The 23,650-nt window shown below is 54.1% G+C and overlaps 1 protein-coding gene across 1 annotated transcript in view; it reads left to right on the top strand.

Moving 5' to 3' along the window:
* The window catches only part of TTBK1 (tau tubulin kinase 1), a 35,400-nt gene extending 20,952 nt beyond the window's left edge, over window positions 1-14,448 (top strand). The window contains exons 13-14 of the mRNA XM_059937449.1: window positions 11,842-13,400; window positions 14,064-14,448. Of these exons, the coding sequence (XP_059793432.1) occupies window positions 11,842-13,400; window positions 14,064-14,448 (1,944 nt within the window). The remainder of the gene's footprint in view (window positions 1-11,841; window positions 13,401-14,063) is intronic.
* Window positions 14,449-23,650: the final 9,202 nt, after the last annotated feature.

Here is a 23,650-nt window from a genome sequence, read left to right as displayed (position 1 = left end):
TGCCATTGTCACAGAGGACAGAGTCCTTGCCCTCCCACATCTCAACCCAGGAGGCCTGGAGCTCAATCCACTGTAGGCTGCCCCTCCCCCAAGGCATATGTGCCATCATCCACTGGTGGGATTGGTTGCCTGGCTCAGCTTCTTAGGAGCTGAGCAAGTATGAACAGGGGCCTGGGGTCTGCCTCTCAAGGCGAGCTGGAGCCTCGGGGTGAAAGGACCCCGTCTAGTAGCAGTGGCAGAGAGGGTGGCTGGTGGACCAGCCAGTAAAGGATGAGGTAGGACCTGTGAGCTCAGGATGAATTCCAGACACAGCAATCCCACCACTGCCCCTCTCAGAGGGTGACTCCTTCCTGTGGGTGCTCAGCCAATCTTTTTGCCCCCCAGGGGCGGTGGTGAAGACAGAGCAACAGAGCACCTGGTAGGCTGATCAGATGGGGATCTGGAGATGGGTGGGGGATCAGGATGCCAGATTGCTTATGCTCTTTCTGCCTGTTTCTCAGCACCCAACCTGTCACTGCAGGGACCCCCAAGGTTCTCTTTCTTCGTTCCTGCCCATGTCAGCCAGCACCTCTGTTCCCCTGGGGAATGCGGCAGTGGTGAAGATGGCTCCAAGAAGGGCAGTACCTGTATAGGGAGGAAAGGAGGGGAGGAGGCCTGAAGGTTTGCAAAATGTTTATTGCAGTAAGGTTGCGTCTGTGTGTGTGCTTGTGTGCATGCAGGTACACTTATGAGTATGAGTGTGCTTATGTATGAGCATTTGTGCATGTGGCAGGGTTGCCACGGATAGATGCTCAGGCTTTGCGCTGCCATTTACATAGACCCTAATGTGAATGGCATCCACTGAAGTTGCACAGTGCTGCAGTCCTGTGTGTGTGGGTGTGTATGAGTGTCCATGTGTGTGTGTGTTAGGGAGTCAGAAAGATGTTTGGGCAGTCCTTGGTAGTTTCCTATGTACCTACTATCATCCTGGCTCCTCTTTCTCCCTCCTTCCTCTCTTGATGTCTGCTTCACTCCCAACTCATCTCCCTTCAACTCCTGTCTCTGGTTGCGGTAGAGGCCTCAGGGCCCCTGCCCCAGCCTAGGGATGCCGTAGTGGGTGGGCAGTATCCTGAGCCAAACTGTTCTCATAGATGGCTCATCCATGTGAGATAAGCCTGCACCCACCACTCTCCTTTCTCCAAAATCTGTTTCTTTTTGAGGATATCTGGGCCAAGAGCACCCTCTCCATCGAGGAATGAAAGCCAGACTCGGGCCCACCCCCATCCTGACTGCTCATTTTTGAACCTCCTCAAGTCCAAGCCTCTGTTGCCCTCCGGGATGTTCTGTGTGGCTCTGCATCCTGCGGTGGCAGAAGGTAGAGGAGGGTCAGGGTAGACTCTCAAGAAAAGAGGGAAAACGCAAAGCACAAAGGTGAGGGGGTGGGATGGACAGTAGCCGTACTCCCCGCCTTCTGGCACTGCCCCCCTCTCTCCCTGCTACCCTCTGGCCCTCTTTCCGTCCTCTCCAGCTAGTGGCAGGGGCTGAGATGAATGGGAGTCTGTCCACCAGCCACTCTAAAAGTCAGCAGCAGTGGGGGAAGGGCCCCTGTTATCTGGGATTAGATGAAACCAAGCACTCTGTTATCCGGCATTTCCTTCCAGAGGGTTCCACTACCCGACCCTGAGCACAGCTCCCACTCAGTGACCAGCACCGTGAGGTACTCTAAGATCCCAAAGTGCCTTGTGACATATCAAAGATGATGGCACTAGCTTCAGCCTCGTTTTAGCATTAAACACATATTACTGTTTCCAAAGCTTTTGGAGGTGGGGAATCCTGTTTAGCAACCCCAAAGTGGCTGAATTTTCAAACACACACACACACACACACACACACACACACACACACACACACCAGAACTGATAACTGTGGGAGAGGGTGTGTCCTTCAAAGTAAGATCATGATTCAAAACATTTTGTCCTTTGGGGGACATCCTTTTACGTGTCCTCTGTAGTGGAGGACATACTGTCTTATAAGCCATAAAGCTCTGAACTAACAGGAAGTGATCTTGATAATATTAAGATTATCTCAGGGCCCCTGCCCCAGCCTAGGGATGCCATAGTGGGTGGGCAGTGCCCTGAGCCAAACTGTTCTCATGGATGTCTCATCCATGTGAGCTAAGCCTGCACCCACCACTCTCCTTTCTCCAAAATCTGTTTCTTTTTGAGGATATCTGGGCCAAGAGCACCCTCTCCATCTAGGAATGACCTCTTGAGGGTAGTTTTGACTTTTGGAACATCTAAGGCCATTTGAAGCCACGTGTGTTGGAGCAAGTTCATGTGAAGCTCAGCAGAGCCCTGCATGGTTTGGAGTTGGGGTGCCTGTCTCTAGGTCCCAGGCTGGGTAGGGACCTGGAGTGTTGTCAGGCTCCTTTGGGTTTCCCAAAGAAGAGGTCAGAGTGTTTCAAGAAATGATACCCTGCTTGGGGAAAGCACATAGCCTCCCCAAGGTCGTCTTTGAAAAGAAGCAGCACTCTTTGTTGTATTGGAAAATGATATTTTCATACTTTAAAGTCACACCCTGCATGTAGTGGTGGCTTCCAATTATTAATTAATTTATTTTATTTAACAGTCACTGGCACACAGAGCTTATTATGTGCCAGGCAGTGATCTAAGCACTTTACAAAAATAACTTGTTTAATCCTCATAATAGCCTAGGAAGTAGATCCCAGTATTATCTGCATTAAATGGATTAATCAGAATATCTAATTTACAAAAGCATATTAAAAACCCCACCAATGCCGAATAACTGAGGTCTTGTTTGATGGGAGTTTTAAAGCGTTTTAGTCTGTGTATTGGTCTATTTATTATTTACTGTCCTTTCTGGTTTGCCCCTCCTCGCTCTCTCTAGGAAGAAGGAAGTTGTCTATGAGTCAGACTCTCCTTCCTTCTCCATCCCAGAGTCCAGGTGGGGGTCACTCCAGAGTACTGGGGTTGGTTGAAATGGCTGGACCCTGTCTCTCCAGAGACCCCAACCTCTCAATCCCACATGGCCCCAAGCATCCCATAGCAGCTCTGGGGATTAGATGGGCGGAGTAAGAGTTCCGGTGAGAAAGCAGGTGCTCAAAACCCTGTCCTCAGTGGTATTGGTGGAATCCTTGGGGTCAGGCTCACAGGCAGGGCAGGTACTGGCATTGGTGACCACTGACCATGGAGATGTGATATGTCACCAACTCACATGTCAACAGGAGCCAAGCAGTGTCAGGGAGAGGGCACTTGTGGGGATTGTGGTAAACAGAGGGACCACCACCATCCTCAGCTCAGCCAATTGTTGCCAGTATCTTCCAATTTTTAAGTGAAATCTCACAATTTTTAATTAATGGCCTCTAATTTTTTAAAAGCAACAACTTTTTAAAGAAAAATCACTGTGTGAGCTAAACAAAATCGGTTTACAGGCAGAGACCCTGAACTCAGTTTGAACCTCTCTGAGCCTGAGGACTCCCCCACTCCCCCAAATCTATCCAAGGCTGTAGCACTCAAATGGGGGCAGTGTTCTGCCCCAGGAACTCAAACTGGGTGGGCTTCTTAAGAGAAGGCAGTTCGTGGCCAGTGGGGCTGTGTGCTGTGTGTACATGTCAGTGAGCTCATGGTGTGTGTGCCTGAGTGTGTGTGTGGGCCGGTGGATTTGTTCATGGCAAGTGGGGTCCTCCTCAGAGGACCAGTATTTTCTCTGTGGGACAGGAACCTGAGTCAGTGAAAAATGCTCTAGTAAATTCTCAGTAATGAATAGACCCCCCCCCCCACCCACTTAAGGCAGCTTGGGTCACAGCAATAACCATTCAACACTCACCCCCGCCGCTAGCATCCCGAACCCAGCAATCTCCTTTGCGTTTCCAGTTGTGGGGAAAAGGGGAATAGCCCTGCCCAGCACATGGGGGAACAGTGGAAACTCTGAGCCATGCTGGTACCTTAACCCTTGCTCCCCCAGCCAAGAGGGGTAGGCCCCTCCAATCCCAGGAAAAGCCAGGGTTCCTCTCTGTGGAGGGGCCCAGGACCCTCCTTTGCTATTTCTCTCCTCTGCCCTGCTTAGATCTCCTTTTCTGGGGAGGGGTGGTGCTGTCTGCCCAGGCAGTGGTTGGGGGGGTCTGGGCTACTGGGGTGGGCAGAAGGAGCTGTGGCAATGTGTCTATATTGGGTGGCCAGGGGAGGGGACCATGCTTAGGGAGGATATGGGGGCCCCTGGCTGTGGGAGCATAATGCTGTATCCCCTGCTGTCCTTGGGTTGATTTGGTACCTGAGGATGGAAGCATAGACCTCTAAGGAGGGCCCGAACACCACCCCACCCCACCCCAAACTCCACTGAGATTCCAACCCATAGGGCAGGAATCAGCCCACCCCCATGGGCAGTCCTTGGTAACAAGGAGTGTGGCAAATCACTCTTCTTAAGTTGGGGGGCACGTCCCCAAAGTTTGCATTATTCCCATTAGGGACAGAGGTGCCCCCTGGGACTGGTGGGGTCAGCCTCTGAAAATTTTAAAGCATCCTTCTCCCTAAGGGAGAGGCTCCCAGCCTGAGGACCACATCCCTCAAATATCCCAAATGGTTTCTCACACCACCCAGTGGGCTTCCCAGCTTAGGGAGCCCCTGGGCTTGAATGGCCCCAGCCCCCCAAGTGAATAGTTAAGAAGCAGTGGGGGAAGAGGGGCAATGAAGCCCAAAGGACTATGGGAACCTTCCTAGACCTCCGCTTCCACTTGGTTCCGCCGTGCATCCCACCTCGTACCCTCCCTTCTACCTGCACAGGCTCTGAGGGTGGGGGGGCTGGGGTTCACCTTGCCACGACTAACAGGCTCCCCCCTCTCTCTCTCTCTCTCTCTCTCACACACACACACACACACACACACACACCCATAGCTGCACGCACGCTTCATGCACTCTCCGGACAGCAAACTAGCGGCCCCCCGCCCAGGAGAGCACGAGGATCGTGTTTCCGGGCCCCTCTCGCAGGTTTATCACTGTATCGGGACCCCATCTACCACATTCCCCTTTGTCCCCGACCCCTGGACCCGCCCCCGCGGCCGTCGCACCACGAATGTATGTTAAGTCTTTTTAACTAGCTGCTAAGCGACGTGATCAGGGTACCGCCAGGCCTCTGAGCCCCCGGCTCAAGACCCGCCCCTCACGTCGCCAGAGCTGCCCTCCCGGGCGCCCCGATGTGTGCGACCCGAGGTGGTGTCAGCTTCTGCGCCCCGCCCCCGCCGAGCTGCCTGTTGCTAAAGTCCTCCCCCGGGTTATCGCCCACAGCCGCCCGCCGCCCCCGCCCCGCGCTGTGATTGTGTTAGCTTTCCCTCCGCAGGCTCTCGGTCGCAGGGTCCCTGGCCCGGGGCGGGGCGGGGCTGGAGTGGTGGCTCGCCCCTCAGGGCTTCAGGGCAGGATGCTGACGAGGGCTGGGAGGGCAAGCTGGCCAATTCTCCGGGCTCGAAGAGCCCCTGTCGCCCACCCCTGATTCCAGTTACCTCACCACCTACAGAGCTGCCCCCCTCCCCGCCCCAAATAACTGGCCTTGCAATTGGATGCCAAAGAGCCCAGAGTTGAGGGGGACCCAAGCTTTGAGCCTAGGTCTCTCAGAGCCACCCAACACCCCCTTTTGGCCCAAGCCCCTGCGTCCGTGTCTCCTGCCCCACCCCACTTACACCGAGGGCCCTGGGGGTCCCCAAACATGCCCCCACTTCCAGCTCTTCTCTCTTCCCACCCCCGAAAATAAAACTCAGGGACCAACATCTGCTTCCTTTGCACTTGCTCCGTCGACCCCTGCCCCCCCACTTGGAGGGGCTTCCGAGGGTGAGGAGGCGGGGTTCGGGGCCCTTGTGGCTGACGGTATTGAGCGAGGAGAGGGCTGGCCCCTGCCCCCTAAGAAGTGAGACTGGTGGGATGGGGGAAGCTCAGCCCTGGGGCCCACCTGAGCCCTTTCCCTCCAGGGACCCGAGGAGGCCCCTCCCATTGTTGGGAGACTTCCTGATCGAGGTGGGGAGGGGAGCGAGGGATAGGAAGGGGGTTGGCGAGAGGACCTCCCTCCCGGAGGTCCCGAATCCCAGCCTGTTTATTCCTGGGCTTCCCCATCCCATCATAACCCCCCCCCCCCATTTTGTACTGCAATAATACTGTATTATAAGCTTGCACTATTTCCCAACCCCGGCCAGCATAAGCATGCACGAAAAACTCGAAACCACACACACACACACAGGAAGATGGGACGCTTTTTTTTTTCTTTCTCTCTCTCTCCGGGGTGCGTCCTCAGTGTACAGAGCGGCGTCGGGGGGCCCCGGGCCAGGGTAGAAGAGCATGCACTGAGACCCCGCCCCTAGACTGCGAGTACTGTACAAATCCAACACTTGAAACTGACACGCACACGCGCGGCGCCGCCGGGGAGCGGGGTGGGACACGGACACGCACCCCCGCGCACACGGCCACGCACAGGCGGGGGTGGGGGGCGCCCCGCCGTCACGCGTCGCTGTGCGAGGGATCTTGTGCCTTTTAAAGTCCCTGTATGTTAATGCAGACAATCCGGCGAGCTTGTGTACTACCGATTCCTGATTAAAGACGCCTTCCAGGAACCTGCACTTCGCCTGCTTTCTTTCACCCTCCTCCTTCCTAACCCACCATTCGATGCAGAACCAATTCTGGGGTCGCCAGGCTAGGCAGAGGGCAGGGTCTAGTCTTTTGCTGACTCAGAGATAGGGTGGGGGGCAAACTCCAGATCAGTGGATCCAGCCCCACTCCTACCTCCGCTAAGACGGGCTAGATCGGGAGGGGACCGGAGGTTTCAGCCTAGTTGGACTTGAGCAACCCTCACGAGGCGGCTGGCTGTCTCCTTTCATCCGCGGGAGGGCTTTGGGGGTGGACTCTGGTCTTTGGGGCCGACTCCAAATCGCCAACTTGCTGGAGGGGGGATGCGGAGTAGGAAGGTGGGCGCACTAATCAGTTTCCTATGGATCAGACAATTGAGGCCAAGTGTGTGCTGGGGGTGGGAAGCCAGAATGCCAGAGAGCCCTGTGGGAGGGAAGGGCGCTGTAGCCTCCCCCCGCCCCCTGCTTTAATGGGGGGTCTGAAGTAGCCCTGGCTTGGGGGAGAATGGTCTGTTGAGGGGGATCAGTGAGAGAGTGGATTGTGCAGAGCCAAGGGAATGCAGGGATAGAATGTGGGTTGAGGGAGAACTAGGACAAGGAGAGGGGTGGGACACAAAGAAGGAGAGGCTCGCAGAGACTTTGGAGACTGCAGAGAGAGAGGGTGAAAGTGGAGGGGGGCTCACCCTCTCTCTGTCCCCCACCCCACCCCTGCAAGCCTGCAGCCACAGCACCAAAAGAGGAAGATACTTTTCTTGGGGCCTAAAGCAAGTGTGCGGGTAGAAGAAGGGCAAGCTACAGCTGCATTTCTTGACCCGCAGAGCACTTAGAATGTCCCCATGCTGTCAGATCCTTGCCCTGGGGCAGCCAGGGAGGGGTTGGGGATACTGAGATCTGGGGGTCAAGTATGTGAGGATCTGTAGAGACCTAGGGTAGGCAGCTGCCTTCCCAGGTCATCTTACCCCTTCCACCCAGATGACTGCCACAGGCCAGTGTGCCCGGGGTGGGTGGCACCCCTGGGTGTGGGGTGGAGGAGCAGAGGGAGGGCTCTTGGCTTGGCAGATGTGGTTCAAGAATAGAGACCCGGACAGACAGATGAAGAATCTGGGAAAGGCAGAGGTCGGCAGAGGAAGCTACCCTGTTGACTTCTCATCTCCAATTTTCAGTCTGGGAAATTATGGCAATTGTGGGGGGAGGGTCCCCTGGGGAGGAGGGGAGATGGGAGGTATGCGCTGGGCAGCTGCTGAGGGAGGAGATGGGGCACTGCTGTGAGAGGCACAAAGCCCTCCCCGCCCTGCAGTGAGGGAGGGGCGGGGTGTCAGAGTTCACACTCCTCTTGTCCGTCGGCAGCCCCCCCTTCTTTGACCTTGGGACTGTGGGCTGATGTGCAGTGCACAATGTCTGGGACTGGCTAGGGTCCAGGCAAGAGTTGCTCAATGCACTCTGTGTGGGGATGGGGGTATGTGGAGTAACCTGTCTCCAGCATCAGTAGCAGAGAAGTCAAGGCTGAGGAGAGCCCAGTTTTGTTGGTGGCAGGGGCAGTTGGGAGTCTGGTCTGTCTACCTCTGTTCACTTTTCCGGCTGACTGGAGTAAACACGGGCTTGGGCTGAGTTCTGAAGCTGGTGAGGCCACATGCTGCTGCTCTGGGCTCAGCGGAGGCAGGGGGAGGGCTGAGGCTTTCATTCTCTCTGTCTCAGCTCCAAAGGCCTGCCTCTCCTCCTCCCACACTATTCACCCTCACCACATCTGCCTTTGGCCTTTGGTTCACCAGGGAGCTTTGAAACAGATTTCTGGGCCTCATCTCTGACCTACAGAATCTAGGGAGTAGGACTCAGGGCTCTGTTTTTTTTAAAAAGCACCCCCAAGTAACGTTGTGCCAAGCATGCTGGAGTACCACAATAAGCAGACTGGAATCATAAAGGGCCACTGCCCTGGGAAGGGAGCAGGAAGGTGTGAGCTTCCCCAGAACCCAACTTCCGCTTGGTGACACCCAGCACTGTTTCTTCCCTCTGAGATAGACTGGGAGAGTGTCACTGCTGTCCCCCTCCCATGGTGTCCTCAGGTCTATAGGGCCAAGCACACAGAGGCTATCCAGTGACCGTTGGCTGATTGAATGAGCACAGGATCACATGGGCGAATGGATGAATACTCATTGGGCACAGGCAACCAGGAGAGGCCAGAAAGGGTGTGGGAGGACTTCCCGCTCTCTGAGGAGGGAGGAACTTGAGCCCAGCCCTGGCCCTCCCCAACATGGAGCCAGATGGGGAGGGGCTTTGAAATAGAAAACCCAGCATGCCCAGGCCAGGGTGGGCTTGGCAGTGATGCTTAGGGCAAACCTGTCCCTACTCTGAGGTTCACAGCTCTGCTAAAGGGCAGAGGGTCCTGAGTTTCTCCACGTGGGAGGATGGGAGGCCAGTGAGGCAGTGGAAAGAATTCTGAGTTCTGGGCTACCCTGGGTGGTGTGCTTTGTGACTTGGGCATGTTGATGCTTCTCTCCAGGCCTCAGTTTCCCAGTCTGATATTATCAGTGATGCCTGATTTCCAGTTCTCATCCCTCATCCCTCCCATGTAATGGAAGGGGAGGGCTTTGAGATGAAAGGAGAGAGGGTTCCAGCTATGATCATCTAATGTGGGCACTGTGAGCAGAGGATCCATCCTATGGATGGGGCTTTTCCTGAGAGATCCAAGAACTGGCCAGATGGCAGGGGACAAGGTGGTTCTAACAGGGATGCCCAAAGTGTCAGAGATGGGACAGGGAAAATAGGCAGAGGTTTTGCTGAGAAAGAATGGCTTGGTGGGGTTAAAGGATATCCCTGCTGGGTAGGATGTACCTAGTGCTGGGTGGGTGAGTTCTGAGCCAGACAGGATAAAAACATAATCAGAACACACCCCAGAGTGTGCTGGGGTCCTATCCGGTGTCTGATGCTATTTTGTCTGGCATCACTCCTCCCCACTCCATCAAGGCCTCACTGATGGTCTGATTGTGAGGAAGATTATGGCAGTTAAGGAAGGGAGAAGTCACAGCCTTGAGCAAATCTTGGCCTTGGGGATTCCTTCCCCTCCACCAGCCTTTGGGCTGACTGCACAGAGACCTCAGCTGGGAGAGCCCCTTCTTTCCCCACCCCCCGCCCCCCGCCCACAGGTGTGGCATCCAGGAGTTTCTGGGGTTGAGGAAGGGATCAATGATCTTCAAACCAGAGTGAGCAGGGTGGGGAGGGAGCTAACATTTATCAATCAACTGCTATAAGCCAGACTCATTGCTAACATGACCTCTTTTATGGTCACAGCCTTTGTGGAGAATGCATTATCCCCATTTAATTTCCTAATCTAAAGATTTCACACTCCATGAAAACAAGGACCAGATCTGTCTTGCTGATCCACAAATTCACAGCCTCTAACACAGCGGCCAAGATGATAGACATTCAAGGACTTCTTGAATGAATGAATGAATGAATGAATGAAAAACCCTTAAGAGGCTCAGTGTTTATCAAGAAAGAGAGCCATGTAAACACGTGCTTGTGAAATAGAGGATGGGAGGTTCTGTAATGGAAGGATGTGTGAAAACAAGTAGAGTGATGAAGTCTGCTTGGTGGGGGGACAAGAAGCTTTTGGGGAAATGAGCTGTTTTAGCTGGGTCCTGGAGGAAGAACAGGAATTTGTCATGTCAATAGAGAGAGTGAGAGGAACCCTTGGGCAAAGGAAACTGCCTAGGGAAAGACCCAGAAGTGTGAGATGCATGAGGCATTTAGAGAACTGCTGGAACATAAGTGGGGGACCAGAGGGTGCTGCTCAAAGTGAGGTTAGAGCACAAGGTAGGAGTCAGATCACGGGGTGGGGTGGGGACAAGGTGGGGGGTGGGGATGCTCATGTGCCAAGCCAAAGATTGAAACTGTCTCCTGAGGACTGTGGGACCCACCACAGGTTTCTATAGGTTTGAATCTGTCTCCTGAGGACTGTGGGACCCACCATAGGTTTCTGCAGGTTTGAAGCAGAGACAAATGGGATCAGATTTAAGTTTCAGGAAGATCACTTGGGCAGCTGTAGGAAGAACGGATGGGCAATGCAGAATGGAAAAAACAGGTTGATGGCTGGGGAACCACCAGGCAGGACAGGGCTGTGCCCATGGGCATAGGGCAGCAGACACAGATGTTCAAGAGGAATGCCTGGCAGGACTCCCTGAGAGTCTGGATGCCACCTGAAGGTGTTGGAGCCCCTCCAGGGCTTCTGGTCTGCATGGGCTGTGTTTAGGAAAACAGAGGCCCTGTGTGTTCAAAAGGCTAACAAAGTGCTGGATACCATCAGTACCATCCCACCAGGAACAAAGCCATGTCAGCCCTAATGGGGCCTGGCGCATTGTGGGTGCCTGGGGATGTGTGTGATTGACAAGGGCGGAGCTAGAGAAGACACAGCAGCTGAGGTCCTGGTAAGATGGTCAGGCCTTTTGAGTCTGGAAGGAAGGGGGCTAAGGGGAGATGTGGCAAGAATGTAGAAAACCAAGGACATGCCATCACATTGCCAAGAACTCTGCACAAAGCTTCAAAGGGTAAAACTTAAATCAAGTGAAAAGAAACTGCCTTTCATAGGCTGGCTGTGAGTTTTTGGAGGAAGTGTGGATTCAAAACGTACCTATAGAGGACTGGAAAATTCCTGGCTGACAGACAGGTGGGAAGGGGGCTGGAGCTCCAGGGGCCCAGCCTGCACTTCAAGGGGTGGAGGACGGCCTGCACTTTGCCCTTGTCTGACAGGTTCTGGTGGCCCTGGTGGCCAGCTCCCTGGCTACAGAGGAACTGTGCCCTGTGAGGAAGCAGTGAGGGCTGACCCAGACACTTGCTGCCTCTCTCTGGACCTGGTTTCCTACATGGTGGCTATGATGGCTTGCAGTTGTCATTTTCTTCTGTTGATTGAACTAGAGTTGCCTCTGGGTTTCAGGATAGACATAGGATACAGAAGAGTGGGGGTAAAGGAGAGACTGGTAGACAGAAAAGCCACCAGGATCAAGGCCTGGGACCTCAGGGGACCTGGAGCATGAACACAGTTATTCATCAGAGATTTACTGAGCACTTCCTAGGTGCCAGGGACCATTCTAAGCCCTGGGGACAGAGCAATGAGCAAAACAGACCCAGCATGTGCTCTAGCGGAACTCACACTCTCATGGGCCTCCTAGCCTGGGAGTGCAGTCAGTCCTTCTCCGGCCCAGGATGGGGGAGTGACCTCAGTGGGTCCCTGTGTGTGCCCCTTGCAGGTATTCTCCGTGGCGCCCCCGTTTGAGGTGAATGGTCTCCCACGAGCCGTGCCCCTGAGCCTGCCCTACCAGGACTACAAGAAGGATCTCTCCGATTACCGCGAACGGGCTCGGCTGCTCAACAGGGCCCGGAGGGTGGACTTCTCGTACATGCTACTTGCCACCCCGCAGGTCCCGCTGGCTCCTGTTCAGCCTCAAACGAATGGGAAGGAGGAAGAGGAGGAGGAGGAGGAGGAAGAGGAGGAGGAGGAGGAGGAAGAAGAAGAGGAAGAAGAAGAGGAGGAGGAGGAGGAAGAGGAGGAAGAAGAGGAGGAAGAAGAGGAGGAGGAGGCAGTGGCCCTGGGGGAGGTGCTGGGGCCACACAGTGGCTCCAGCAGTGAGGGCAGCGAGAGGAGCACGGACCGGAGCCAGGAGGGCGCCCCGTCCACGCTGCTGGCCGATGATCAGAAAGAGTCCAGGGGCCGAGCCTCCATGGCTGACGGGGACCTGGAGCCTGAGGAGGGCTCCAAAACGCTGGTGCTCGTCTCCCCTGGCGACATGAAGAAGTCGCCTGTCACTGCCGACCTGGCCCCCGACCCTGACCTGGGCACTCTGGCTGCCCTCACTCCTCAGCACGAACGGCCCCAGCCCACTGGCAGCCAGCTGGACGTGTCTGAGCCAGGCACCCTATCCTCCGTCCTCAAGTCTGAGCCCAAGCCCCCTGGGACCGGGACAGGGCTGGGGGCTGGGGCAGTGACCATAGGGGCAGGGGGAGTGGCAGTCACCTCCTCGCCCTTCACCAAAGTCGAGAGGACCTTTGTGCACATTGCAGAGAAAACCCACCTCAATGTCATGTCTTCCGGTGGACAAGCCTCCCGGTCTGAGGAGCTCAGCGCTGGGGGAGAGCTGGGCCTGGAGGTGCCCTCTGATGGAAGGGCTGAGGAGGAGGGGGCCTCCGTGTACCTGGAGAACGGCATTGCCATATCAGGGCTGGTGAGCTGTGTCCTGTCCGCCCCCCCCGGGAGCAGCCCCTTGGAGGTGACCACAGACTCACTGCCCAATGGCCCAGCCCCTGCCGATGGGCCAGCCCCGGCGTCCCTGCTGGAGCCAGGTCCCGAGAAACTGGCCACCATCTCCCCCAGTCGCCATGCCATGCCAGGCCCTCGCCCCAGGAGCCGAATCCCTGTCCTGCTGTCTGAGGAGGACACAGGCTCGGAGCCCTCAGGCTCACTGTCGGCCAAAGAGCGGTGGAGCAAGAGGGCCCGACCACAGCAGGACCTGGCGCGGCTGGTGATGGAGAAGAGGCAGGGCCGCCTGCTGTTGCGCCTGGCCTCTGGGGCCTCATCCTCTTCCAGTGAGGAGCAGCGCCGTGCCTCTGAGACGCTCTCAGGCACAGGCTCCGAGGAGGACACGCCTGCCTCTGAGCCCGCGGTGCCCAGGAAAGCCGGGCGGGCAGCTGCCACCCGGAGCCGGATCCCCCGCCCCATCAGCACCCGCATGCCCACGCCTGCCGCAGCCCAGCAGCCCCCTGACAGACCCCAAGGCGCGGCCCCAGCATCTGACACAGCCATCACCAGCAGGTGAGAAACTGCTGCTAGTCCTGGGGCAGGCAGAGGGTGACTACAGAAGGCTTCCGCCAGCAGACGCTTCCCCGGAGCCAAGTGCTATTGATAATTCAGGAAGGACCCTCAGCCACACCTCCTGTCCACCACCTCCCCAACTAAGTCTCTCTTCTGACTCAGCTCCCAGCCCTGTCACTGGGCTCAAGGGAGTGGCTGCAGTGTGTCTGGAGGGGTGCCAAGGAGGCCGGGCTTGGGAAAAGGCTGATGGGGGCCAGTGGGGTCCACACACAGCCTCTGGTGTGCCATGGGGCATTTGAGGCCAAAGGATAAAGGCCAGAATAGTTGGGAGAAAACATTATTCATATTAATATAAACATGGGTATATAATAGAGTAGAATGTAAAATCCATGTGAATTTTAAAGATAAAACAGAGACATCAAAGAAAGCCTGGAGCAAGCTCTTTTGGTAGCAGCCTGGGAGTGTGTGGCCCTTAGAGGTCCCGTTCTGGAGGATGGGGCACCATGCCTCAGTTTACCCATCTGTGCCAAGGTCTCCTCAGTTTCATCCAGCTCTGAGGATGCAGGACTCTGGAGCTCAGTGCCCAGGGAGATTCTGAAAATGTCTTTTTGTTTCTTTGCCCTCCTCTTGTGTTTTGCCTTCTGCCCTCCGCACCTCCCGCAGGCTCCAGCTGCAGAAGCCCCCAGGGACGGCCATTGCTGCTGACCTCCGTCCCAAACAGCCCCCCGGCCGTGGCCCAGGCCCAGGGCGAACCCAAGCCGGCACCAGGCCCCCAGCCCCGCGCAGTCCTGGCCTCCCCGCCTCCTCCGCGCACCATCCCAGCGCCTCCCCTCGGAGCCGGTCCCTGTCCCGCAAAGAGAGCCCCTCCCCCTCGCACCAGGCCCGGCCCGGGCCCCCCCCACCCCGGGGCGCCCCGCAGGCCCGGGCCCAGCCTGAAGGCACCCCCTCCCCGGGGGGCCCCAAGAAAGGACCCAGAGGGAAACTCCAGACTCAGCGCGCAACCAAAGGCCGGGCGGGGGTTGCGGAGGGTCGGGCTGGGGCCAGATAATGACGCGCGCGGCGCTCCGTGGCCCCTCACCCTCACCCCGGCCCCCCACCTGCAGCCGGCCACACTGGAACAGCTCCCAGCACAGCCTTACGCGCCTGACGCGCGCCACCCGCGGCCCCAGCTTCCTGCCTGCACCCGCGAGGACGCGCGCCAGCACACGCCGCGCCCACCCGCCGGCCCTGCGGAAGGGGACGCGGCGCCGCGGGGGGAGTGTCCGCCTCCCCATCCTTCCCCGTCTCCGCCCCTCCCCCTGCTGCCCTTCAGGTGGGGCAGGCTCACCCTACGCCCCGGGGAAGGCTCAGCGACTCTTCACCAAGGACTCCACGAATGGGGACGCCCTGCTCACCACCAGGCCTCTGCTGCTCTCCAAGCCCCCCCAGGGAACTCTGCTTACATATCCTGCGGCGCCTTTCCCTTCTCCTGACCCTCTTCCAGCCAAAGCTACACGCCCCAACCCTTTCGGAAAGGCAGCCTCAAATTCCAGAAGTGGAGGCTCCAGCCTCCCACTAGCGGTTAATCTCACGTCTCCTGGGAGCTGTGGTGGTTGGAAAGGGCTCTTCTCAGCTGCCAGACGGGGGTTGGGGAGGTGAGACCTAGGAGCCATTGGTCTACTGTGGTGTGAGGGGGCAGGTCTGACCTGCCCCAAAGTCAGCACCATCCTGGACACCCCTGTAGGAGGCAGTGGACAGGTGATGGGGGAAGGGTGCTCCCTTGCGCCTCTAGGGTGCAAAGACCCCCTCCCCCTTAGTTTGTGTGGAACCTCAGTGGGAACCATCAAGTGTGTGTGGGCTGCCTTCCTGGGCAAGTGTTTCCCAATGGGAAGTTGCAGGGGGGCTTTAAAAAAGGTTTCACCCCTTCCCTTTGTCCCTGGCTCTAGTGCTCAGGACCCCTCACCATCAGGAATTCCTTCTTGCCATCTAACCTCAATCTTGCCTACTGCAGTTTCAGCCAACGTCTCTCTCTCCTGAATTCAGTGGAGGTGGAGAATGGCTGGTTATCATCTTCTCTGCACTGGCCCTTTGGAGATTCAGGGACTCAGTTCTAGCTGGGTCACCCTCCCTGTCCTCCTGCCTGTGGGGAGTAGGCTGTATCAGACCATCATCTCCCCCAGTGGGAGAGAGAGCAGAAATAGGCAGACAGACAGACAGCTGGCCCCTGGCCTCAAGGCAGAAAGGCCCTTCTAACTTCCAGACTGTATGCTTGTGTGATAGGTCCAGCCCCAGTCCCCTCTGCCTCCAGCTCACCCTTCAGCCTGTCCCCTCTTGTCCTAATCCCAACCCATGCGGCTGAGCAGTCCCTGCAGCGGGTGAGGCCTCTGCTGCTCCATGAATGGATATGGGGCCTCCTCCTGGGTCTGGCTCCTGCATAGTTCATCCCAACTCATCATCAGCCTCAACTGCCTACATCCGGGCCAAGGGGCTGCAGAAGGGATAGCCAACCCTGCCTATCTGGGACAGGTCCCCTGCAGGCCTTCTCCATCCTCAGCACACACAGCCTCTGCCCCCTGGCCTGACCCCTCTGTTCTTCCCTGGGTCACAGAGAGCAAGGCAAGACAACCAAGGGAAGAGGAAGAAAGGTCCCAGCCTGCCCTAGTGATCTGGCAGCATCCAGCCACCATCACTTAGAAGGATGCCCATGAGGAAATTTGCCCCGAGAGAAGCCTGGTGGTGCCAGCTGAAGCCCCTGATGGAGAGTCAGCAGCTTGGGCAGCTGCTTCTATGCGAAGGTGGTGGTTTCTCTGCAGACCAGCCCAGGGGAGGACTCCAGGGTGGATGGCCTTCGAGGTTCACCCTATGCTGACGCAGAAGCTCCTAGAACACTCAGGAAACCTCTCCGGACAGAGCCCTCTTTGTCAACCCGAGACCCTCCCAAGGCCTCTGCTGCCCTCTGGATCCAGCAGAGGGGGTGGAGGAAGGGCCACTCCCTCCCACCTAGAGCTTCTCCGAATGACAATCAGCTCGTGCCAGGTGGGGACCAGGGCATGACCCCTGGTGCCCAGGTCCTGGGCCTGCTCCTTGCCACCAACCGAACTGTGAATGTAGGGCCCCCAGCCTCACCCCTGCCCCAGGACCAACAACACCCTGGTTTGGTGTTGGGAGGGAAAAGGGGGCGGCCTGAGAGAGCCCCAGGCCCATCCCACCCTCTAGCTTCACCCAGCACTGGAGCTGGGCAGAGACACAAAACCCTGTCTGCCTTTGGGATTCCGGACCTCCCTAGGGCTCCCAACTGACCTCAGGCCTCTGCGTCATTGAATGTCACTGAGGTGGGGGGAGGAGAGGAAGGGGCGAGTGTGCGAGGGGGCTAGGGGACTGACTCTGCTCTTCTCCCTCAGAAGGATCCAGGGCAGAGGAAACTACACCTTCCAGTGCCCCCACCCCCAGCTGCAGCTTCTTTCCCCTTGGGCACCCATTCCCCGCCACCAAGCCTTCCCAGTCCTGAGCGCCTTCTCTATAAAAGAGTGTCACACCACCACCACCACCACACCCCTCCAGCATTTCCTCATCACCACAGCCTGTGTCACTGGCTCGGATGCAGGTCTGCTCACCCCAAAACATGCCTCCCCTCCCCAGCCGCACTGTGCACGAAGAAGGTGCAGGCGAGGAGCCGGGCCCCAAACACGTGGGCTGCCCCCTTCCCAGATCTTCGCAGGGGCCTGGCTTGCTCAGTCTTCTCAGCTCCGGGGACCAGCCCTGGTGGCCATGGGGTAGGGGGCAGAGAGTTGCCCTTGCCCTCCCCCTGGGGAAGCCACTGAAGAATGTTTACATGCCAAAAAGAATGTAACACCCTCCCCAACCCCTCCTAGTCACTGCATGGCCTCTGCCCACCTTGCACCTGTCCACCCCTCACCCCCACCCCCTGGAAGCCCCTGTCATGATTAGATCGGGTCTCGGAAGGGAAGTAGCCATCACACCATTAAAAAGCCTGTGGACCTTTCTTTCTGTTGGCCTGGACTCTTTTTCCTTTGGGAGAGAGGGCAAAGCCCAGGCCCTGGGGCTGGGGGTAGACAGGAGAGAAGAGAGCAGGTTGGTGGGAAAGTGGGGAGGGACTGTCATGGAGGCAGATTGTCTACAGAAAAGGATATGGAAGCTCAGGATGGATACCGGAAATTTGCTCAGGGTTACACTGGTAGAAGGGGGTGGTCCTGCTGTCTCTGACAGCAAAGCTCAGGCTCTCTTGGCTCCCCTGGCTCCCAGAGACTCTAAGTCTAGCTTTGTGCAGAGAGGGAGGGAGGAAGAATTTTCATTGCCCCCAAAATTAACAGACAAAAGTACAAGTGTTTGGAATACCATAAAGTACAGCAGCTTACAGGCAAGGAAGATAAATGGTCATTATTCTAACAAAATCTATGAAAATCACAAATGAACAGAGCCTCCACTCCTAGAAATGTATCCTATGGGTATACTTGTAAACTTGCAAAATGATATGTGTCCCAAGTTATTCATGGCAGCATTCTTTGAACTCTGCAAAGCCTCATCTGCAATTCCGAAAGCCAAAAAGTTCTGAAACTTGGGAGTCTTCCCATTAGATTGGCATAAACTCATTTGGTATCAAAACCTGCCAAGACCATTTATAGTCTTTATTAATTCCATTTATCATACATGTTTGCAGTGGAAATATTAATGTGTTTGATTGCACGGCACTGCCTTAGATCCTACTAGGGTGTTTCATAATATATGGAATATGCACTGAATTGCCTTTCTAAATATTAATATATTCTGGATTCTAAAAGATTTTCAATGGTTTGGGTAAGAGACTGTAGACCTGTAAAAGCAAGCGCTCAGAAGCCATCTAAATGTCCATTAATTGGGGCCTGTTAGTAGAACATGGCCACCCATGTGACATCGTGGGGTACTGTGAAGCTCTACAATGAAGGAGGTGGCTTTCTGTATACAGTAAAAGAACTGTGTGTGTAATGTCCAACTGTGTAGATGAGTTAGAGGCCTCTGGTTGGTTTGGGAGGCGAGCTGGGGGGAGGGAGGCTGCAGTGTAGTGTACTTGCTGTACTTTTTGCATTTTGGATCCTAGGTTCACTACGTGTGAATCTTTCACCTAGGCAATACGTAAGCAATTTCTGTCCCAGGGTAGGCTCCCAGCCCTGTCTGGGATCAGAGGGAGAAGGGCCCAGGCTTTGATGTCCTGCTCTCCCTCCGAGAAGACCACTCCACTACAGCTCTGACATTCCAGAACCTGTGTAACCATCTCCTGTTTCCCTCCGTGACTTCCTGGGCCCCCCTTTCTTTTGACGTGATGCAAGGGGGCTCTAGGGTCTGATTCACTAGCTTTCAGTGGGGCCCCCACATGCTTTTACCTTCCTTCTTGTTCAAAAATGTCAAAAGCAGGTCATATTTGTAGTAAAAAGGCAAGTGCTAAAAGCATATAAAATAAAACGTGAAAGCCTCCCATCCACAAATGTGACCATCTACAGGTAACCCCTGTGAACCACTTGGTGTATACCATCTCAGCCCTTCTTTTATGTTTATAATAATAGCACTCTCTCCATATATATGTCTTATAAATAGAGGAGCATATTACACCTACTGTTCTGAAACATGATTTTTACACCCAACAATGTCTTAAAATACAGATCTTCCTTGTTTTTAGTATATCATAGAGTTGTACAACCAATCATCACAATCAATTTTAGAACATTTACATCACCTCAGAAAGAAACTCCATACCTATAGCAGTCACTCCCATTTCCCCCGAACCCCTCCAGCCCTAGGCAATCACTAATCTACTTTCTGGCTCTATATAGATTTGCCTATTTTGGACATTTCATATCACTGGAATCACACCATATGTGGCTCTTTGTGACTGCCTTCTTTGCACAGCTTCCAAGGTGAATGTTTCCAAGGTTCATCATATTTAGTTTTTATCAGTACTTCATTCCTTTTTAGGGCTGAATGATATTCTGTTGTATGGATAGACAACATTTTGTTTATCCATTCATCAACTGATGGGCTTTGGGTTGCTTCTACCTTTTGGTTATTATGGATAATGCTGCTATGAACATTCATTTACGAGTGTTTGTGTGAGCATATGTTTTCATTTCTCTTGGGTATATATTCTAAGTATATAGGTAGAATATAGAAGTAGAATTGCTGGGTCATATGGTAACTCTATGTTTAATAGGTTGAGGAATTACCAAACTTTTCCACAAGGGCTATACCATTTTACTTTCCCGCCAGCAATGTAGCAGGATCCTTGTGTTCTTTTTAATGGCTACGTAATTGTCCATGGCATGAATGTTCTATCATCTATCTAACCAGCTCCACATTGTGCTTTCATTAGAGTCTTTCCAACTTCTCACTATTTCAAATAGTGCCAAAATCAACATGCTGGCTCCAATCTTTGCTTACGTCTACAAGTCTAATTCTAGGAGAAATCCCCAGAATAATCAAGTAGATGAAAAATTATATCTTGTTCTATTTTTTAATTTCTTTTATTATTATGAATGAATGAAAGAATGCCAAGGACTATTCATTCATTGCTGTTTAGAATTTCTTCAATCATTCATTCGTTCAACTAATTCTGAGCCCCACATGTACCAGAGGCTATGCCAGACATGGGACACCATCCAGGAACTGAGACAAGGCAGAGTGTGCCCTCTAGGAGGTGGCTGTAAATTAACTTTCACTTTACACGAGGCTCTATGTGCGCTGATACATGAGGCTTAGGTAGGGCCTCCCAGGCCAGACTGCAAACTTGAAGGAAGGCCCTCTGATGAATATGACTCTTAGACTGAATTTTGAAGGAGAAACAGGAGTTGGGCACATAAAGAGCAGCGGGGGCAAGGTGTGGAGGTGTGAGGACTATGTGTGGTTCAGTGTGGTGGTCACTGGTGTGATTTGGGGAGTAGAGAGAGGAGTGAGGGGGGGCAGGACCAAGCCTGCGGCAGGGGTGGGCTATGCCAAGGAGGACAGCTTTAGAGGGTTACAGAGAACCCCTGACCGCCCTCCTCCCCCAGGAGCCTGAGACCTGCAAGGCACACTCACTTCCCTCACAGCTTGGCTCCACAGGTGAGGACCTGCCCAGCCCCCCGCTGACCTTCTCTCCACTCCCTCAGAAAGACTATCTTTTCTGTTCTAGGGCCAAGAGAGCTCTGAGGACAGCGGCACAGAGAAATGAGTGGCTTGAGCAAGGTTCCTCAATCAGGGGCTTGATAGGGGCCAAAAGACCCAGGACACTGGAGGGGCCTTTGTTAGTAAAGAGAGGTCCTTGGGGGACACTCTGGAAAAAAGAGACCAGAGTGGGAATGTGGAGGGTGTCATGTCTCTGATCGTCATACACTGGGGCCTGCTGAGATTTTCCCATTGGCTACTCAGGAGTCAAGGCCAGGATAAGAGCTGAGACCAAGCCAAGACTGAAGGGTGGTCAAGATGAACTTCTAAGTCCTCAGCCGATGCAGGAGCCTAGTCTTGCCCATGGTGATGTGGTGATGGGGGAGGAGAATCTGCATGGTCATTGGAATTTGGCCATTAGTCAGAGGGAAATATGAGACAAGCCCATTTTCATCCGTTCCAGGTGGCATCTTCTGCATTCCTCTTCATCCCATGTACAATTAAGCCCAAAGCAGTGTAACATCACCCATTGCCACCACCATCAATTTTACCACAATCACCACCTCTATCTCCATTACCTACTTCTAACTCTATTACCCACCACTACCAGCACCCTTATCACTCAAATCACAGATACCCTTCTCCATCACCTGCAGTCACCACCACCATCACCATCACCACCACTAGGCTCTGATGACACGATTAACAAGAGAGACAAAATTCTTGTTCTCCAGGAGCTTATATATCTTCAGCATGACCACCGCCACCATTTTCACCATCATCACCACCACCACCACCACCACCACCACCACCATCAGTATCATCTACCACATAATCCTCATCACCACCACTGCCCTCATAACCACATCACTATTACCACTATCCCTAGCCCCATACCCTTCATCCCTATTCCAATCATCATCATTTCTGCCATCAGTATTCCCACCTCCATCGCTGGTTTACCATCCATCCCATCACCATATTTCCCACTACAATGGATTCTGTCATTACCACCATCATCAATGTAGGAAATGATTACCTGGATTGTAGCAATGATTAATGGTCAGTGAAGCCCCAAGTAAGATAGGGAGGTCACTCAGTGGAGAGAGAGGCAAAAGAGTAAGAAACACTAAAGTGTAAGAAGTCTCTATTGCAGGCAATCCCAAATAGGGAATTGTTTACCCCAGAAACTTATTCTTTCCCAAACCCTCCAACAGTTCTAGCGTAATTTCAAGTAAGGAGTTGTTGTTTTTCCAGTGCACAAGGCTCCTTCTCATCTAGTCTGGTATAAATGAGGGTCTCCTTCTATCTTGGCCTCTGAGCCTAAGTTTGGATTCCCAGGTTGGAGGGGCATGGGGATGGTTAAAAATTTAATCAAAACCAGCTCTTGACTGGTGATTCAGAGCTGATCAGTACTCTGGTTAGACTCCTGGCATTTCCTACCTTGCTTGTCCTTGCTTTTCCAGCCTCCAAACATCACGGTCATTGTCACCACCATTCCTTGATGACATCAGAGAGGAGAGCTGCCATATGGGGTGGAGGCAGGGAATAAGATGAAGCTGGGGGTACAGTTAATGTCAAATTACTCTCTGTAGAAAGGGGCTTCAGATTTAGATCTGAGTTGCCTAGAAGCCAATGCAAAGAGAGAGAGGTGACTATTAGCTACGTCTCATGTTAAGGCAGGAGAGAACCCTCCACTGTGAAAATGAAGGCACCACAGCCAATGCCCAGGGTTGGCCTCATTGGCTGTTCTCTCTGGCTGTGGAAAAACCTCAGAGTATTCCCCTGTGGAGTCGCTGGAGGGACCATGGTGACGAGATGGCTGCAGAACTTACCTCTCAGGAACCACAAACAGTTATGGTATTTTATATTTTTATAGAAATGATTACATAGTATCAAATGAGGGAGGAACCAACAATGTGGGGGTCGCATATGGGTGAGAGCAAGAGGAAAGGAGTTTCTCACTCTTGAGCTGGTCTCCAGAGTGCCTGGGGCATCCACCAGGTGAATAGGAGGGAGGCCAGGGCTGCCCTCAGGACCGCACCCATGGTACTGGAGGGAATGGGGCATGGTGGGGAGGGGTCAGAGACAGACTTGGGGAGAGGAGTCATATGGAGGGTCATATGGGCCAAGCTAGGGAGCTGGACTTCCACCCTCCAGCAGAGGGAGCTCATGAGGGGTTTTTTGTTTGTTTGCTTTTGATGTGGACCATTTGAAAAGTCTTTATTGAATTTGTTACAATATTGCTTCTGTTTTATGTTTTGGTTTTTTGGCCGAGAGGCATGTGGTATCCTAGCTCCCTGACCAGGGATTGAACCCGCACCTCCTTCATTGGAAGGCGGAGTCTTAATCAGCGGACCGCCAGGGAAGTACCATGGTGAAGGGTTTTAAACAGAGACATTACCCTGTCAGATTTGTGTTTTAAAATGTTCATTGTGGTGGGTGTGTTGAGAGGGGTGAGACTGGAGGCAGGGGGTGTTGTATCACTTGTTTTAACCCTCTCGCCAGACTGCACGCTCACTGGGGGCAGGGACTGTGGCCGAGGCATCTTTGTACCTTACCGAATGCTGAGGTCGCACTAGAGACTCAATATCTTTTACTATTATCACCTCCTGTCACCACCACCAAATCACTGCCCTCACTCCCAAGCCTATTAGCATCACCATTAACACACACCATGTCAACAATTTAGCTCTTTTCCCAGAGCTTTCTCAGGGAGCCCAGCCTAGGGTAGACTGGAACATCTCCAGCTCAGCAGCTTGGGTCAAAGGCCCGGGCAAGAGTCAGGGGTCCTGGTCCTCTCTCCAGCTCTGCTGCTGAGTCACTGTGTGAACCCAGCAAGCCGTGTTCCCAGCCTCCCAAACAGTTTTTCTTAACTCTTCAAAGTGGGGGCTAGATTAAATAAGAGGTTTTCAAATATTTTTGTAGCTTGGGCTCTTTAGAAGCTTATTTGCCAACCTGGTGTTTGGAGAATCAGATCAGAATAAATCTGGCTTTCCCTGTGCTTTCGCGGCAGGGGGACATGAATGAGAACTGAGTGGGGAGTCAGACAAATTCTGAGTCTTAGGCATTCATTGCAGGCAACTATGCCAGGACCTTGGCAAACCCTTTCCTTCCCTACCACCACCCCCCAGACACCA

This window comes from Balaenoptera ricei, chromosome 11 (genome assembly GCF_028023285.1).
Source record: "Balaenoptera ricei isolate mBalRic1 chromosome 11, mBalRic1.hap2, whole genome shotgun sequence".
Taxonomy (NCBI): Eukaryota; Metazoa; Chordata; class Mammalia; order Artiodactyla; family Balaenopteridae; genus Balaenoptera; species Balaenoptera ricei.
Note: the sequence above shows the minus strand (reverse complement) of the source record. Positions and strands in the feature narration are given on the sequence as shown.